The following is an 18,992-nucleotide window of genomic DNA, read 5'->3' as shown; positions in this document are numbered from 1 at the left end:
TAAATTCCAACCATCCTCTTGCCACGGGCTTGAGGTCAAGCCTACCTAGTTGGTATAGCATGCCTAGCACATCCCTCCTCCATTGTGCTCCTTCCACACAAATGTCCGCAAGCACTAGTCTAACCTTTGGTTGGTATTGACCCTTCTAGTGTAAGAGTGAGGGTCTCCTAACATTTGTGGTAATTTGAGCGCCACTCTTACACTTTCCGGATTGAAATCCAAGAGTCTCTCTCGGACCATGGTGCGCCAATTCTTGGGGATTAGGTTCACACTTGTATCATGCCTTTTTGTGACCCATGCATTGGCGTAGAACTCTTGCACCATTAGTAATCCATCTTCCGGGATAGGATTGGTTAGGACTTCCCAATCTCTGCTCCAGATTTCTTATTGGATCTCTGGGAGCCTAAAGGAGACTTCGAGGATCACCCTTTTCTTTGCCACTACTACATAGAAGTGGTCTTGATGAGTCTTGGTGAAGAATCTCTTCATTTCCTAAGGTTCGAAGGCAGAAGCTATGGATTTTCCTTTTCTCTTTACAAACAAAAGAGCAAATAAACTATAAAGAATACCTAATCTAAGCAACAAGATAGTCCAGTAGTTTGTCAATCTCGAACAATTCCCAGCAGCGACGCCAAAAACTTGGTGCACAAAATTTAGAACTTTGCACAATTTAACCGACAAGTGCACCGGGTCGTCCAAGTAATACCTTAGGTGAGTGAGGGTCGATCCCATAAGGATTGCTGGATTGTGCAAGCAGTGGTTATCCTGCAGATCTTAGTTAGGCGAATAGAAAGTTGATTGGTTGTTGTTGAATGCGCATAAAATAAATAATAAAGCAATAAAGAAATAGGAAAGAAACAATAGTGAGACATCAGTCAAGGCTTTGGAGATGCCTTATCTTTCTGGAGTAACTTTTCTTACTGTCTATTCCAATAATGAGTGATTCATTCCATGGCAAACTGTAAGTGATTAACGCCATGCCAATGGTCATTAATCTCCTCTGATTCACATCAAATGCCACGCCAATGGTCAATTAATCTGAACAAGGGTGAAGCTCTAACAATTCAATCTCTGATGATCCTACTCAAAATGCCACAAACAAGGTCAGATCTTCCGAATCGGAGAATGAAGCTTTATGATCTAATTTATACCACAAAGGCCATAATCGTCTCAGAACTCGGCTGAACAGATGTTCCCATGTCCCCAACGAGATTGTGGATTAGCCATCTAAGAGATGTAATCTCAAGCTTGTAGTTCAATGCTATCCCTCCCGAGACTCGCAAGAACTCATGTAGAAAAAAGGATCATACTCTTGTTCCACCCCAGATTCCTAAAGATGAAGAACGAGAATATATCTTAGAATAGAATCAAGCATATATTGAAATAGAAATAGTAATATTATTAATCCATGAGAATCAACAGAGCTCTTAACCTTAACCTAGGAGGTTTAGTGACTCATGCTTTAGAAAGTGAACCAGAGAAATAGTGTATGTGCTTCTCCCCTCCTAGGAGAAATGATCCACAAGAGGAAGGAAGTCTCTTATTTATAGTAAAATACTAGACCAAAAAGATATAAATTTTAATTTAAAAGTTACAAGATAAGATAAAATAAGCTACGGGATGCTAAAATCCACTTTGGGGCCCACTTGGTGAGTGTTTGGGCTTGGCATCCAACTTGGGTGAGTGGGCGGTGAGCACCATCTAGGGGGTGCCTTGGTGCATCCTTGCTCCCTCTTGGGCGTTGAACGCTAGGTTTGGGCGTTCAACGCTGGCCTTGCTTCTCTTGGGGTGTTGAACGCCAGAATGGGGTTGATTTGGGCGTTCAACACCCGTTTGGGCCTTCATTTCCAAAAACAAGTATAGACTATTATATATTGCTGGAAAGACCTAGAAGTTAGATTTCGAACATCATTGAGAATGAGCTAATTGGACCTCTGTAGCTCCAAAAATTCTTGTTTTAATGCACGGAGGTCAGGAGTTGACAGCATTTGCAGTCCTTTCTTTGCCTTTGAATCAAACTTTTCTAAAACTTGCCAGTTTCACCAAAAAATCTCCTAAAATCATAGAAAAACTACAAAAATTCAAAGTAGCATCCAAAAAGTAATTTTTACATTAAAACCTACAAAAACATAATAAAACTTAACAAAATATACTAAAAATATTGAGAAAATGATGGCAAAAAGTATATAAAATATTCGCCCATCACATAGCCATTTATCATATGATATGAGATCTTTGAATCATATTGGACCAGATATAATATGGGCTTATTTTTCATGCTTGTTGGGCCAATATCAATTAATTATTTTTCTGCCCACAAACACAACAAAATTATACAAACAAATAACCCACTAATATTTAGTCATCATCTTAATCATAGTTTAGTTCTCTAAACTCAATAGGTTTCTTTCAAGTGCATTAAATTTATACCGCTTATTTTTGTGATGCTTGTTGTTAGTTTGGTGAAATTAGAATTAGGTTTCAATTAATTGGAATAATGAAGTTTGCTTATTCTTTCACATTAATATTTGAATTAGTTTCAACTTGTAAATTTAATATGTTGTCCTTTTTATTAGGACAGTACTATTTTCTCTGATATTAGTTAGAGTTTATTTTTTGAGAAAATTTCACTCCTCTCTCATGAGAGATGCTAAAATGATACTCTCCTTTCCTCTATTTGTAAAATGTACATTCTCCTCCCTCATAACTTTTAAAAAACCTTATCTTTAATCCATTTTAATTTTTTTTTATGTTAACTAATGTTAACTTTATCTATTTCTCAAGAAAAAAAATTATTTTTTTACAAAAATATCATTTAACAAAAACTTTATTTTTTGTCATTAAATTTTGCTTATCTACCCTTTAATAAATTATTTTTTTATTAATTAAATTGTATTTTTACCAAAATATTTTTTTTAAAATTAATAATTGAATCATTTTTTCCTAAGATACTATGCAACAATTTTTTAATTACTAAAAATAATTGTAATTTTTCCAAAATTTTTGTTAACAATTATAGTTATATTTTACTATTAATTATTGAAGAGTATCTTAGAAAAAAATTTTAATTATTAAATTTTTTAAAAAATATTTTGATAAAAATACAATTCAATTAATAAAAAAATAATTTATTGAAAGGTATTTTGGTAAGTAAAATTTAATGACAAAAAATAAAATTTTTGTTAATGGGTATTTTTGTAAAAATAATTTATTTTTTCTTAAAAAATGGATAAAGTTAAAATTAGTTAACACAAAAAAATTAAAAATAAATTAAAGAGGAGATTTTTTAAAAGTTATAAGGGGGGAGAATGTACATTTTACAAATAGAAGGGAAGAAAGTGTCATTTTAGCATCTCTTAGGGGAGGGGAGTGGAATTTTCTCTTACTTTTTTTGTCATTTGTGCAGTAATATTCTAGGTTAGTTTTTATCTCTGAATATAATATTGTTTAAATTTGAGTAAAAGACAAATAGGTCTCTAACATTTTTAAACGCGAACATTTTCGTTCCTCAGGATTGAAAAATACATTTAAATCCATCACCTTATAAAATGAGTGATAATTATACTCCTCTATCGAGTTGGGGCTCAAAACGGCAACAAAAAATGCTGACCTGGAGGGGTGGAGACTAAGCTGTCCATTTTGGTTGATGATGTGGACAGGAAACAAATCGTTAATGGACAAATTAGTCCTTATGCTTCAAAACGACGCCATTAACAATTTGTTTTAGAATAATAATAATAATAATTAATTTGTATTCCATTCATAAAGTTTTTTTTTCTTTTTGGTTTCACAAAATTCATAGCGCCATCATCAACAAGAAGAAGACCAAGGAAGAGTACCTGTGCTTAAGAGCGGGATAGATGAAATCTAAAGTGTGGAAGTGTTGTCTAGAAGATGGCAATCTTGCTTGTTGGAGGGGGTTGATGTTGCATTAACCATGGCGTTAACATTTGAGAGCATAGAATGAGAAGAAGAAGAAGAGGAAGAGATGGCTAATTTTCAAGAAGACAAAAAGGAACAAGAAGAAAAAGTGTTATTAGTGCTAGTAGAGATTTGAATCATGTTCGAGAATATATTGTTGCAGCTAATTGAAGAAGAAGATGAAGAAGAAGAAGAGGAGGAAGATCTCATGTCATGTTGAAAGGGTGCACCACCATAACTGGTATAACATGGAGTAGGCAAGGTAGGCGACAACGGCAGCAGCAGTGGTGGTGGTAGTGGTGGTTCTTCGAAGTAAGAGGAGGAAGAAGTAGGAAGGATGTAGAGCTGGTGAAGCAAAAGATCTCTCATGGTTGAGAATGGATCCCCAAAGTAGCAGGCAGTGGTGTCGTTTTCAAGTTGCTGTTGCCAGATGAGGGCGGTTCATCGGAAGCGGTGGCAGCACCCTCGTATGGTGCTCCACGGAGTATACAAAAAGACCGTTTTAAAGCATAAGGACCAATTTATCCATTAACAATTTGTTCTCCATCCACATCATCAACCGAAATAGACAGCTTAATCTCCATCCCTCCAGGTGAGCATTCTCCGTTGCTGTTTTGAGTCTCAATTCGACGAATGGGTATAATTGTCATGCATTTTATAAGGTGAGGGATTTAAATGTATTTTTCAATTTTGAGGGATGAAAATGTCCACATTTAAAAAGGTCAGGGACCTATTTGTCTTTTACTCTTTAAATTTTATATTGGACTCAATTTTTCTAGGATAGAGTTTTATGACAGAAGTGGGGGAAGGTCGCGTAGTAACGCCTTCTCGAAACACTTGTTTGTTGGAAAATTGTGGAGTTATAAGGAGCTGCATACTAGAAAGATTAGGAGTTTATGTTTTATTGAATGTGTACATGTTATAATTTATGCTTGCATGCAGTTGTTTTCTCTATGAAAACTGTTATATTTATTTGATGGATGTCTCTAAATTAAGGAGAAGTTCTGTCTCGTTTAAATTGTCTAAAATATTTTTGGTTTATCAAAAAATGATACTTGTATTTGGCGAGAGATTCTAATTATAGGGTACACTCTGCTAAATTTTTTTAAAAAATTAATAATTTGTGTTGTTCGTTGAAGTCTAGGGTATGTTTCAATATGATTCCAAGACATCGTATATGGATGTTTGAGAGGGATAATGGTGGCCGGGGGGGAATTTAAAACCTGAATTCTTTGAGGGGGTTGACTTGTTTGTTTCATATGTATTCAGCATGGAATTGTTTAGGCCTGAAGGAGTATCTTGGTATCCGTGTCAAAAGTGTTGGTTGATTAAATGGTTAGGACCTGTGGACATAACATTTCACCTCTACTATGATGGATTCAAATATGGATATTAGATGTGGACAGAACACAGAAAAGTGGATGAGCATGGAATTAACCAATCTGCCTCTAATTTGAATAAGTCTAATTGTCGATCAACGGGGGTTCAGGTGGTGAGAGAACTAAACATGGAAGAAATAACTTAGAAGGGTAACCAAGAGAGATATAACGAGATGGTATTTGATGCAACAGGTGTTACGAAATTGGAAAAGGCTAAACAAAAGCCTAATCCAAAGGTAAAGAGATTTTATCATCTGTTAGAATCTACTGTGAAACCTTTGTACAAGGGATGCATTCGTTCAAAGTTGTCTGCATTTGTTAGAATGATGCGTATTAAGTCGGAGTCAAATCATACCCAAGAGTCTTTTGATAAGTGGGCCACCCTTTGCAACAAACTGGTACCTATCGGGTCTATTGGCATCCTCAAAACCACTACAAAGTTAAGAAGCTAATTTCAAAATTGGGTCTAAATTTGGTAAATTTTTATTGTTGTTTGAATAGTTGTACACTATATTATAAGAGGGATGGAGATCTAACTGAATGCAGATTTTATATATCATCGAGGTTCCAAGTTGAGAGAGAACAGATTGGTAAACGCTAGTTAAAGAGAACTCTAATGAAATGAGTGCACTACTTGCCCTTAATCTCTAAGCTGAAATGATTGTATGCATTGATAAGTTCGGCCCCTCCCATGACTTAGCTTAGTAGCAACAAGAAAGGTGATGGAATCATGACGCATCCGTCACATGGAGATGCTTGGAAACATTTTGATCGGGTTCATCCTATATTTGCGAGCGAACCCAGAAACATTAGACTAACTTTATGCTCTCATGGGTTCACACCAAATTTCAACTTTGGTAACGCGTACTTTTGTTGGCCTATAGACGTGACACCTTATAATTTGAGTCCCGAAATGTGCATGAAAGACCCATATATGTTCCTAACTTGCATCATATACTTGTTCCCAACAATCCGAAGGCCAAAATAAATGTCTTCTTGCAGCTCTTAGTGGATGAGTTAAAGGAGTTGTAGATCCATGGTGTAAAAACTTATGATATTTCGATGAAGACAAACTTCCAACTGCATGATACATTGATATGGACCGTTAACGACTTTCTTACATACAGAATATTATCAGGTTGGTCCACTCATGGCAAAATGGCATGTCCCATTTATATGGAGGATACAAAGGCATTTTGGTTGACGAATGACGGTAAGAATTCGTGGTTTGATTGCCATAAAAAAATTCCTCGACATGGGTCGCCCTTTTTGGTGCAAAAAGGACTCATTCAAAAAGAATAAAACTGAACAACAAGAGGCATCCATGAGGTTGGGTGGTAGGCAAGTTTGGCATCGTGTTAGTAGAATTTCAAGAATCGTCGATAATGGAATAGGTTTGAGACTTTCAGGATATGGCAGGGAGCATAATTGGATTAAATAGAGTATATTTTGTGAGTTGCCATATTGGAAAGACAACTTGGTTCTACATTCTCTTAATATGATGCACATTAAAAAAAAACATGTTTGATAATATCATGCACACAGTAATGGACAATGAGCGAACAAATGATAATAATAAGGCTAGGTTAGACTTGGTGGACATTTGCAGGTGGCAGATCTAAACTTAAAGAGACTTGAGAATGGGCAGTGGGAAAAGCCAAAGGCAATGTTCGCTCTAACGAATGACCAGAGATAAAATATTTGTAAAAGAATTTTAAAGGATTGAGATTTTTTTATGGTTACGCCTCTAACTTGAGTAGGTGTGCAAACGTGTCACACGGTAGGCTTGTTGGGTAGAAGAGTTATGATTGTCATGTATTCATGGAGTCTTTGCTTTCTATTGCATTCAGAGAACTTTCAACCAACATCTGGAAACTTTTCATTAAAATAAGTGAGCTCTTTAAGGAGTTATGTGCTATAAAACTTAGCGTTAATGATTTTACAGCCATAGACAACTAGACAAAGACATTTTCATCATACTTTGTAAGGTACAGAGAATATTTCTCTCATCCTTTTTTAACGTTATAAAACACTTAATAATCCACTGATCGTACGAAGCAATACTATGTAGGCCGGTCCAATTTTGGTGGATGTACCAATTTGAGAGGATTATTGGTTCATTGAAGCGCACCGTAAAGAATATAGCTCGGAGTGAGGGCATCATCTGCTAAGTGTAACACCCTAACACACAAAGCTTTACGCTTAAGTCATAAAACAAAGGTGGTGTGATATTACGACCTCTAAGATAAAACATATATACGTATAATAGTCAAAAGAAGGTAGTATACTAGGAGCCTTGAAGAATAGGTAAAAAATCATAAAATTAAAAGCGCAACACTCAAGATTAAGGTTTACTTGCATATGAAGAAAGCTAGAGTTCACAAATATATATGTAGAAGGTAAGAACAGAGGGTCAAAAGTACAAAATAACAAGCTCCTAAATCAGCCTGTAAAGCTAAGGCTGGCCAAAGAATATTTACATACATATACATAACCCACAATCCAAATTACATACATAAAGTCCTAGTTCTCCATACACCTCTAAGATACAAAAGTAAAACAAGTATATACATGAGGAGAGTCTATACATATATAACAAAAGATCAAAAGTAAAGTCCCAAAATGACCACTTCATTGCAGAACTCCAGATGCCTAGTGAAGTACCTCTCGACCTGCATATGAAAAACAACAATAATGTATGGGATGAGAACTGAAGGTTCTCAATATGGTAAAGGTGCCATTTACATAAGATAATAAGGTCCTGGGATTGCCGGAGGCAATCCTAGAACACCGACACTCAGATTATAATGCTTAAAGGGCTAAAATAGAAACCATAGACAGGTGGTCTTCTAAGGATTCCTAAACCTAACTAAAACTTAACTAGAACACTAAATCTCTCTACCCTTCCTCCGTTCCTCCATCTCTGGTGAATTTGCACAGACAAAAAAGCAGACAATGGCAAACACAGGTAGAATACAAGTAATACAGATAACAATTATAACAGTTAGCATATTATAATCAATTAGGCATTCCCAATTAATGCATAAATAAGCAATTCAAAAAATATGCACATGATGTATACATGTCCTATGGCTGATCAGTCTCATCTGTCGGTTATCAAGCCAACCCGATAAGTCCGGCTGTTAAACCCTGGACTATCTCCCGACGCGCATCCCCAAAAGTCTATGCACAAATTTTTCTTATTTATATATAATTGCTCAATGGGGGAACCTTTCCGGGAATTTATAAGTGTCTGTTCACCTCTTACATCGTAGGGTCAACAAAATATCGAGTCTCAACCTAAAACACGTGGTGGCAAGCCACGGTACTTTACCTAGGAAAACTCGTATCTCAGATAAAATTGAGTGTATAAGCCTCATAAACATTCATAATCATTGCACAATTAATCATTAAAGCCATGGCACCACATACACTCCAAGTATTTACATTTCCATATATAATTCATCAATTTTCCAACCTTGCTTCACCCCCAAGTTACCACCATTCCCTAACTTCATCCTATTACTAGGCTTACTAATAAGATCTAGGACTAAATGAATGAAAATAGAGGTTTAGAAGTTTGAAATCAGGCTTTAAAACACAAATCCACATTTGCTGAAATAGGAACCACGCGTAAGCGTGGGCAACACGTACGCATGGGAGTGCAGTTTAGTCCATCTCGCGTACGTATACCCTTGTCTGGATAGAAACAACCCTTCGCGAATGAGGGGTATGCGTACGCATACACTGCAGTTTGATCAGAAATGACTAAGTATGCAGAATTTCAGTTTTACATATCGAACTTCCGACGCGCATAACTTTCTTGTTTTAAAATATTTTTTATTCGTTATTCAAACGGCGTAAACTCCACGAACCCAATTTTCATATAAAACAGATTTGAAACAATTTGGTGGTTCGAAAGTCAAGTTATGGCTCACCAAAGTTCGGCCAAAAATCAAATTTATGCAAAAATTCTCAACCTCTATTTTCATTTAAAAACCAAACTCAACCTCAGCATTCCATATATAAAATCAGCACCCCAACATACTAATTTCAACATCACAACCACCACAAGTTACCATATACAATTATTCCTCAACTTTAAACAACCATATGCATCATTTCTCAACAATGTCAACAAAATCATCAATATACCACCACTCGTTCATATCACAATTATTAACTCATCCCTAACCACCTAGTATCATCATAACCAATAGTCATCCAACAAATATTCAATCAATAACAACATTATCATCAAAGGCATTAAGCATTCAATACTACTCATGTATTCCAACCTATCTTAAGATCATCTTAACCATATGTTGGCCGATTTCCACGTATAACCCAAAACACCACCAAAAAGGCACCAAACACAGTCCCAAGGATCCAAAATCTCAACAGCAATTACACCCAAACTCCACCAAGTCTCTAATGTTTACCACCAAGCTCTAACTTACATATATACACACCTAATTCACATTTATCACATACACATATACAAAATTAAATACCCAAAATACTTAATCAGTGGATTAGCTAGAATTCTAGGATTCTCATCTTACACAAGCACCAAAGGAGCAAGATTGAACGTTCTCCTCAAGCTAATCGGATCTTATAATACAAAAGGACCAAAATCTCAACACCCACCATATGCAATTTTTGAAGAATTGGGGAAGGAAGAACTGAAATTGAAATTGAGACTTCCTTACCAAATTAGTCACCGAGCTTTGTAGAGCTCGACGCTGCAGACGCGTGGATACAAACAGTGTGGCGATCGGAGCTCGGAGTGAAGAGATATGGGGTTTGAAATCAAAGCAAGGGTTTTGGAACCTTCCCTTCCTCTCCAAAATGTTTCCAGCGTAAATAATGAGAAAGGAGAAAGGGAAGTTGTGTTTGATTAAGTGTGGTTGGGTTGAATTGGGCCTTAGGCCCGGTTTGGCCCGTTCGGCTCAATTTTGGGCCAAATTCTTTAAAATTAGTGTCAAAATTTTTGTTTTAATTAGCTCTATCTTATTTTACTATAAAATTTATATTTATAATTTCTTTTATTAATATTTAATTTATTGATTAATTATTCACTAATTTCACAGAGTTTACATGAAACATCTAGCTAAGAAAACATCTACATTTTGCTCATTCTATTTTTAGCCTCATGTTGAGTCACGTAGAACAAAAGTTGCAAGGAACAATGAGAGGAGAGAATCCTCATCAGGGGGGATCAACATACTTAATCTTTGCTCCAGAAGGAGCTAAAATGGATGCGGGCAGTAAGTACTGGTTAGAGCAGAAGAAAATCGATACCACATATCTGTATTTGTTGCTTAACTATGACCAGATTTCACCTTACCTCATGTGAGTTTTTTAAGTCTTCGTAAATATTGCAATCAGTAAGATACTAACTTCTTAATCTAATCAAAACTTCTTTATCCTGTTCTATCATATAGGTTATTCCAAGAGACAAATTCAGATACCTCATTGAACAATTTTTCATGTTGGTTCAGAGAATACATCAGCGTGCATCTAACTGACACAACAGATTCAAAAATAGTTGCACTTAGTTGGGGCCCAATGAATAAGGGCACTAGCTACCCGATATACAATATTAATGGATATCGGTTCCATTTTTTACAGTGGTTGATTGGAAAGAAAATAGATAACACCGGAGTTTGGGTTCGTGGGGATTCAGGCAATAGTCATTCTGATTGGTTTGATTGTTGTACAACAAAAATGAATTAAGAGTATTTCTTTTGCACTACATACAAGGTGTGTGTGTTTAAATATGAATGGTATGATCCAAGTTCACGACAAAGAACATGAAAGCACAAGGACTACGATATTACTGAAGTTAATATAACCAGGAAATATAGGCACTACGATCATTTTATTCTACCTCAAAATGCACAACAGGTATACTATTTATTTTATTCGGGTTCATGCAAGTCTAGTTGGGTAGTTGCGGTTAAGACTAAGTCAAGAGGCCGTATCGAGTCTGATGATGGGACAGAGGGTCAGGAACCTTACCAGATTAATGACTCAACTCCTTTGAAAATAATGGTTGATACCGGTGAGCCGATCACCATTAAATCGGCTGTTATGGATGATGACATCATTGACCTTGGAATATATGCCAACGCACTACCACTAGAGGACAACGATCTTCAAGAAGAAGACAGGTCTATAGCGATGAAAAAGAGGTAGACGAGTTCGATGATCATAAAACTACCTTGGAAAAGGAGAATGGTGAAACAAAGGAAGAAGATGAGGAATATAAATAAGGTTAATGTAAATATAGTTTTATGATATGTACTTCTTTACCAAACTTTGAGAAGAATGTAATATAATTATTATTATTTCAAATATTTCAATTATCATCATTCCATATTTTTAATTTATATGTTTGATGTTTCACATTAGATTTAAAGTACTTTGAATTATTAATTATCAAGGTACATTAAAGATTATTAAAAAATAGGACTACCGTCGGAATATACTGACAGTAACAACACAGTCAATTTTTAAACAAAAAACATTTTAAAAACAATTTTCGCGGATTAATCCGTCGATATAATGGTGTAGAGACATATGACATGGCACCAACATTACCGTTGCAAAATTTTTAACAATAATATTCAACAGATTCTATTTTTTTATTATCTATATTTTATCGCTAAATCCGACAAAAATTACCATCAAATATAAAAATTTGTCGATAATAAATTATTAGCAAAATTTATTCTGTCGGATAAATACTGACGATAATTCTAACAATATTTAGCATTTTTTTATAATAATTGTTAATATATTATCGGAAGTGGTTCCGGTATGCTGCTGTATTCAACGAAACGTGATATTCTGTTTTTCTCTACTATTAAGATATAATATAATTTATGTGAAGGGTCAAGATTTTAGAAGCTTTCTCGGAGTGTATATAAAGAGCAATAGCTCATGGTGAACTTCAAACAGACTAAGAGCCTGTTTGGGAAGTAGCAGAAACTACTTTTTTTAACTTTTAGATTATAAAAAGTCATGATCTATGTGTTTGGCACTATTTTAAAAAAAGCTTTTAACTTCGCGAAAAGTTAATTTGTAGCTTTTTGAAAAAGTAGAAATATATGACTTCTTTCTTCTCGAGAAGTCATTCTACCACTTACTTAAAAAATAATAATTTTAAAACAAAAAAAATCTACTTTCCTTCTTGACTCTATGAAAAATACTGATCCTTCATCACCATTTTCACACAAGGTCTACTAGAAGCACTGGCCTTCCACCATCATTCTCACGCAATGTTCCAAGTCTCACCATTTTTACGTAATGAAACATCTGATGGAAGTATTAATCCTCCACCACATTTTCAGACAATATTACATCTGAACAACTTACTGCATATATTCCTTCTAAGTATTTTTTTATCATTTTATCACTATTTTTTATTATTAAATTTGTATTCAAGTGTGGTATAAAATTTCAGTTTTAATTTTATTTTTTTCATATATGTAAGTTTATAGCTTATTATTATTTTCATAATTAATTATAACAAGTTTTTGACCTCAATAAAAGAGAAGAGAGTTCTAATAGGAGTAAAAATAAAAAATAAAAAACAGTAATAAAATATACATTGACACACATTTTATATTTATTTTTTATTTTCACCTACCATATCATACACAATATTAGTGATTAGGTTATGTAAAATCAACATTCAATATTGAAAAATATTTGTTATCATGGTTATTTTAATATTCATTCTCTTTTATAAAAAAATTTATCTTTTGCGTTATTTATCCAAACACTACAACTTTAAAATAAGTACTTTTATAACTAAAAAACTAAATACAAAATAACTTATTTATAAGCTGCTTTTAATAAAAGTCCTTATGTTTTAAGTTCCTTTTTCAAAAGAACTTATTTAAGTTATTTACCCAAACTGGGCCTTAGTAATTGAGAGGTATTTAAGCCCATATATTGTCTCCTTTTATCCATATGTAATGAAAGCTTGGTGCGTGAAGGGCTCAAAACTCAAAAGCTTGCTCTTCAGGAAAGCCTTTTCTTGTTATTGAGATGATGAGATTATCATGTCCATCATCAACACTTGCCTGTAATATCATTTGGATTGGACTTAGACCCTAAATAATAATAACAACAATAATAATAATTAGTAGTGATTTCTTTTTCATACGAAAAAAATTTTTGGATTCTTTTATTAGATTCCTATGTAAGAGAAGATAATGAATTTTACATATTATTTAAATATTTTATAAAAATTATTTTTTTATATAACTAAATTTGTAAATATAAAATTTGTTACATATGGATGTACATTTTAGAAAAAATAAGTTTTTTATTTACTTGTACAATTAAAAAATTGAATAAGTGTGTTTCTTTCTTAATATTTTTATTTGATCTCAAATTATTCTTATATTATTTTGGTTTTAAATTTGTATTTAACTATTTAATTATGTTTTAGATTTTTAGTTACATCTTTGAAAGTTGAGACTTGAGACCATTAATAGAGAGGTTAACTCTTTAATTATGATAATGTGTTAGAATATCTCTAATGTTAGAGCTATTTTTAATTAGAAAATATTTAATAATAAAAAAATTAATTAAAAATAGTTAGAATTTGTCTTATTTAATATTTATTAATTTATTAATTGTTGTAATAATTAATAAATACTAAATAAGACAAATTTTGACTATTTTTTTATCTTCGTAGCATTATCATTTTTAATTTTATTTTGGATTCTACAAAATAACATGTAAATATTTATGACATCATATGTCATAAATAATAATTTAAAATTAAAAATAAAATTTGTCTTTTTAATACTTAATCTTAGTTTAGTTATAATTTTATATTTTTTATTATTTTATCAATATAATTATACAAACGATAAAATTTTATTAATTTTCTATAAAAGTAATATATACACATTGATCCTAACTATTATTAACTATATACACATTTAGATATATTCCCTTTAACACATGTATTCTTTCATATATGTGGAAGGTAAGCTTTTGCCACCTAAATAATGGTTTTTTGCAGCGACAATAATGTCAAATAAAATATATTTAAAATTAAACAATAAATTTTATAAATACTAAAATAAATTAAATAACAATGACGAAGTCAAAGTTTGAATACATCTTAAGAGGGAAAAAGGAATCACCATCAGGAATATGCATGCTATAATTGTTAGTTACGCATCACCACAAATTACATTACTATTTTCATGCATGGCTAATAACAGAATGAAAAGAACATCTTATTTAAACAAGTGCATTCTTCCTTGAAAAAACATAATTGATTGCATTAATAATTTCTTTTATTTTATTTATCTGTCACTTTAGTTCTTTTTAATTAAAGTGACAGATAAAAAAATAAAGTAGCATAATTAGAAGAAAATGGCATTCCCAACAAAGAAATTCTTTGTTACAGTGATTTATTGTCTTGTTTTGTTGTTCTCAGTTTTCTCAGGGAATGCTGAGGCGGGTGGTCGTGGTATTAACTATGGTGTACTTCAACGTAACACAGCACTTGGATGCAGCAAAAGACATCCCGCAGCGTGCCAAGACACAGAGGCTAATTCATATATTAGAGGTTGCAATCATGAACTTGGGTGCAGAAAAACTCCATCTGCATAATGATCCACAACTCTATCTCTATCTAAACAAAATTGAAACACCCAAATTCTTTTATATTATTCCACGTATTATAAATCATCATGTACATAAATGCATGCGTGATATATAGTACACAAAATTCTTTATCAATTTTGTTTGAGTTGATTACCCAAAATATTAAAAAATAACATCCATGACTGCCATTCTTTATGTTGTATATGTGCATTATGCCTTTTGTATTCACTTTGCAGCAATGAAATAAAAATGCCATTCTTTTATTTTTGTACTTTTTTTTATACATTTTTTTAGTATAAGAAACAAATATTTTATTATCTTCTTTCACTTCTTATTAATCACTTCTAATATATAGTAAAAGTAAAAAATTACAAAAAAATATACACAAAAATTATACATATAACATTGTTAATATATTATGATCTCTTTATGGTACCAAAATAGTAGTTTTTAGCCATTGGGGTGCCTTATGCAATGAAGCGGTAATTGTGACAGAATCATATTCTATGTTGGCATATACTACTAACATTAATCACAAATAAAATTATAAGCGATTTTGTGTGACTATTATTTAATATATGTTAAAATATAAAATATACATTGAAATTATACAAAATTAGACATATAATGATATAAATATACATTAATATATAATAATTGATTTTCGATATGTAAAAAATATTTTTTATATTTATAGAATGAAAATTAGACAATAAAGCAAAATATTTTTTACAACATCCAATCAAGTTAAAAAAAGTAAAGAATATGCTAAAATTGAAGTTAAACGCGTAAATATCGTAAATGAAAAAATATACCTATCATTTTTGTTAGGTTTAATTATTTTATTGATTCCTATAATTATGCAAAATTTTCAATTAGATCCATATAATTTTTTTCCTTTTAATTGGGTCTTGCACGAAATTTTTTTTTAATTAGGCCCCTCTTGATAATAATTGGCTTAATTGTATAAGGACCCAACTATAAAAAAATTGGTGCAGGGATTCAAATAAAAGAAAAAAAAATGTAGGGATCCAATTAAAAGGAAAAAAAATATAGGGACCTAATTAAAAATTTCGCAAAACTATAGGGACCAATAGAGTAATTAAACTTTTTTGTTATAAAAGTTCTTCTATTTATAACAATTGATAAATCATTATAATACAATTGATACATCATCGAAAATAAGATGTGTTTGAAAAAGAAGAGTGAGAGGAGAGGGAGGGAGAGAGCAAAGAAAAAATAATACTGCTTCATGCCCCAACTTGTGCACTAACTTGAATTCTGTTTGTGCATCTAATTGACTATATTTTTGTGCATCTATAGGGTCAGGAATCAAGAAAGTGCTGCTTGATTATTTTTGTTTAGCTAATGCAGTAGAAGCAAGCACAGCATTATTTTTCACCTAGTTTCAGCACATCTTTTTTCCCCACTAACCACCAATGCCTGCCGTGGTTCCATTTCCTCTGTTCTTACCACCACTAGTGCCTGTGCTGTTTCCATTTCCTCAGTTCCTGCCACCACAGTAGCCGGTGGTTCCTTTTCCTCCCTTGGTGCCACCACCGTTGCCTGCTGTTGTTCCTCCTCAGCTACTTGTGCTTCTCCCTTTTCTAGTTGTTGCACAACATGTTGCTTTAAATATCTAAATAATACCAGCAACATAAAAGCTGCAAGAAGAAATAATAAAGTCATAAAAACAGGTATCACAACTCAAACTTGCCATATCCATATACTAATAAAGCTGGCCACTGCACACTAAGGAAGTCCTTCGGATACTCTCAATTCACTTTGCCACTTGATAACAAGGTCAAGGGTGATTTCTTATAATATGGTCTCTTATAAGTTATAAGTTATATCACTTGTCCTCCCTTTTAAGTGAAAAATAAAATCGAATGCACCTATTCTCATCTCATGTTAAAATTTCTTAAACAAGAGCTATTATTTGCAGCAAAGTGTTGTTCTTGAAACAAATAGCAATCTGATCACTTAGGTCCTGGTAGGGGACTTACCTGTGTAGATTCGAGTTTTTATCGAGGAAAGATTCCAGAAAGCCATAAGTGCTGATACTACTAGTTTCTTCTTGTGAGTACAAGTACACCATATGTCCAACAACCATAATGTAAAGCGATCAGCTGCATGACAAAACCATTCTACTATTAAGCATAAAAATGTATACAAGCCTACAAAAATTCATATAAGGGGTAGGTGGAATTGGACCTCTTTGGTTTATCTTTTCGGTGTAGCAAGAATAAAGCTTCGGAGCAGTGAAGCTGATTAAAAACCCTGTTTGAATATATAACAGCAAGACATGTAAACCAGACTAAATTATAATGAAAAAAAACAGAGCAGACTCTATGGGGTTTGTTGGTGTCCTCACCAATGGCACACAGCCTCCAGATTGTAATAAAGTGTCCATATTCCGCACCTAGTAAAAGGAAAGGAGCTACCTACCACCACACAGAGAAGATTAAGCCATTGTGAACATTAACACATGATAATAAAAAAGTGAAAACTAGAAAGAAAGGGAAAGAAATATTTCAGCTTCTAAGATTGATTGAATTACTTTGAGGGTCATGGATGGTTCTCCTGAAAACAGCTCTCTTGTAACTGAAATTGTGAGATTCAAAGTAGGCAGAATCAATTTTGCAAGGTGCAAAATGTCATCTTCTTTCAGCTTGAACTCGCGCTTTTTCTCAACCTGGTTCCTGAAACACAACATCAAGTCTTAGGAAGTTTCACGGAGAGAGTTCATAGAATAATAATGGCACCATCTAGTAGAAAGAACAACTGTACCTTTGGCAAATTGTGTTTAGGACAAAGGAGACACCAAGAAAAACAATAGCCAATTGTGACATTGCCGAGAAAATGCTGAACAAAAGCATGCAGGAAAATCAATTAGATCTTTCTCCATGATCGTTATATAAAGAGCAAAACAAAACATCACAGATATTGTAGATTGAAGAGAAGTTTCAGACCTAAAGTTGAGTCCTTTGGAAAAGCAAGAAGATAAGAGGCAGAGAGACCCAAAACCAAACCAAAGGGTTGATTTAGCCACATCTTTCCACATGATCAAATCACTGATCACCTGATCAACACGCTCCAAATCACCTCCATTCTCTTCTTCTTCTTCTTCGCCTTCTTCTTCTTCAGCTTTTATATAAAAAAAAAGGGGGGGGGGGGAATTAGCGAAGGAAGAAGCACTTCCAAGATAATAGTATGATCTGATTCTCCACAGATTAACATAATTTTCGTCTAGAAAAATGAAGAAAAACAACCAGAAACGCAAAACCAGCCACGAAATGGAATCACAAGAATCATCAAACGTTTCAAACATCAAAAACCGAAACGTTAGGGCATACTTGGAGGAAATGGGATTGAAGGTGGTGGGAGCACCGGGTTTGATTTTTCCTTCTTGGACCGCACTGTGTTCCTTCGCTTTCTAGGTTTTCCAGCCTCTTCCGCCGTAGCGTCCTTCTCGTCCCGAACGTCAGGCTCGGAGCGCCTCCTCGGCTTCCGAGACTTTCTGGGAGATGGCAGTGCCGCCGCGACCGCCGCCTGTACCCCTCTTCCCGCCTTGGCCCTCCTTCGCGGCACGGCGGGTTCCGGCGAATCCTCCGGTTCGAGAAGGCGGTCGGCAAGGCGTGTCCTGGACCTGCGGAGGGGCGAAGTGGTGGTGGTGGGGTCGATTGACATGGGAAGAGGGTCTTGTTGTTTCTGTGGTGTAGAAGAAGAATCATCCATGATTTTATTTGAATTGAATTGAAATATTGAATGATGTAACGCTTCTAATGATGAAGTGGGTGAGGAGCTTCTTCAGTCTTGACTCTTGAGAATTTGAATAGTGAGGATGTTTTCTGCACAAGTAGCCGTTGGGGGGGGAGAGAGAGAGAGAGGGCGCATGCGCTAAAGAATGGACCATTTTCTGACAAAAAAATAAAGATCGGAATATTAAATCGTAAGTTATTGGAGGTTATTTTATTCGAATTTGTATCTTCTTAAATTTTAAATTTTTATTTTAGAAGATAAAATGAAATTTTTTATTATTAAATATTT

General features: G+C 33.8%; 1 protein-coding gene across 1 annotated transcript; it reads right to left on the bottom strand.

Annotated features, from left to right (window-relative positions):
* Nucleotides 1–16,011: 16,011 nt before the first annotated feature.
* LOC107462232 (reticulon-like protein B17) lies at nucleotides 16,012–18,787 on the bottom strand. The gene is made up of 8 exons (XM_016080804.3): nucleotides 18,299–18,787; nucleotides 17,915–18,089; nucleotides 17,733–17,807; nucleotides 17,503–17,644; nucleotides 17,317–17,386; nucleotides 17,157–17,222; nucleotides 16,949–17,071; nucleotides 16,012–16,606 (listed from the first exon to the last, which is right to left on the bottom strand). The coding sequence occupies exons 1-8, from the start codon at nucleotides 18,678–18,680 to the stop codon at nucleotides 16,341–16,343; spliced, it is 1,299 nt and encodes a 432-aa protein (XP_015936290.1). The 5' UTR covers nucleotides 18,681–18,787; the 3' UTR covers nucleotides 16,012–16,340.
* Between the last annotated feature and the right edge of the window lie 205 nt (nucleotides 18,788–18,992).

Source organism: Arachis duranensis, chromosome 8 (assembly GCF_000817695.3).
Source record: "Arachis duranensis cultivar V14167 chromosome 8, aradu.V14167.gnm2.J7QH, whole genome shotgun sequence".
Lineage (NCBI taxonomy): Eukaryota > Viridiplantae > Streptophyta > Magnoliopsida > Fabales > Fabaceae > Arachis > Arachis duranensis.
This window is presented reverse-complemented; position numbering and strand designations above follow the sequence as displayed.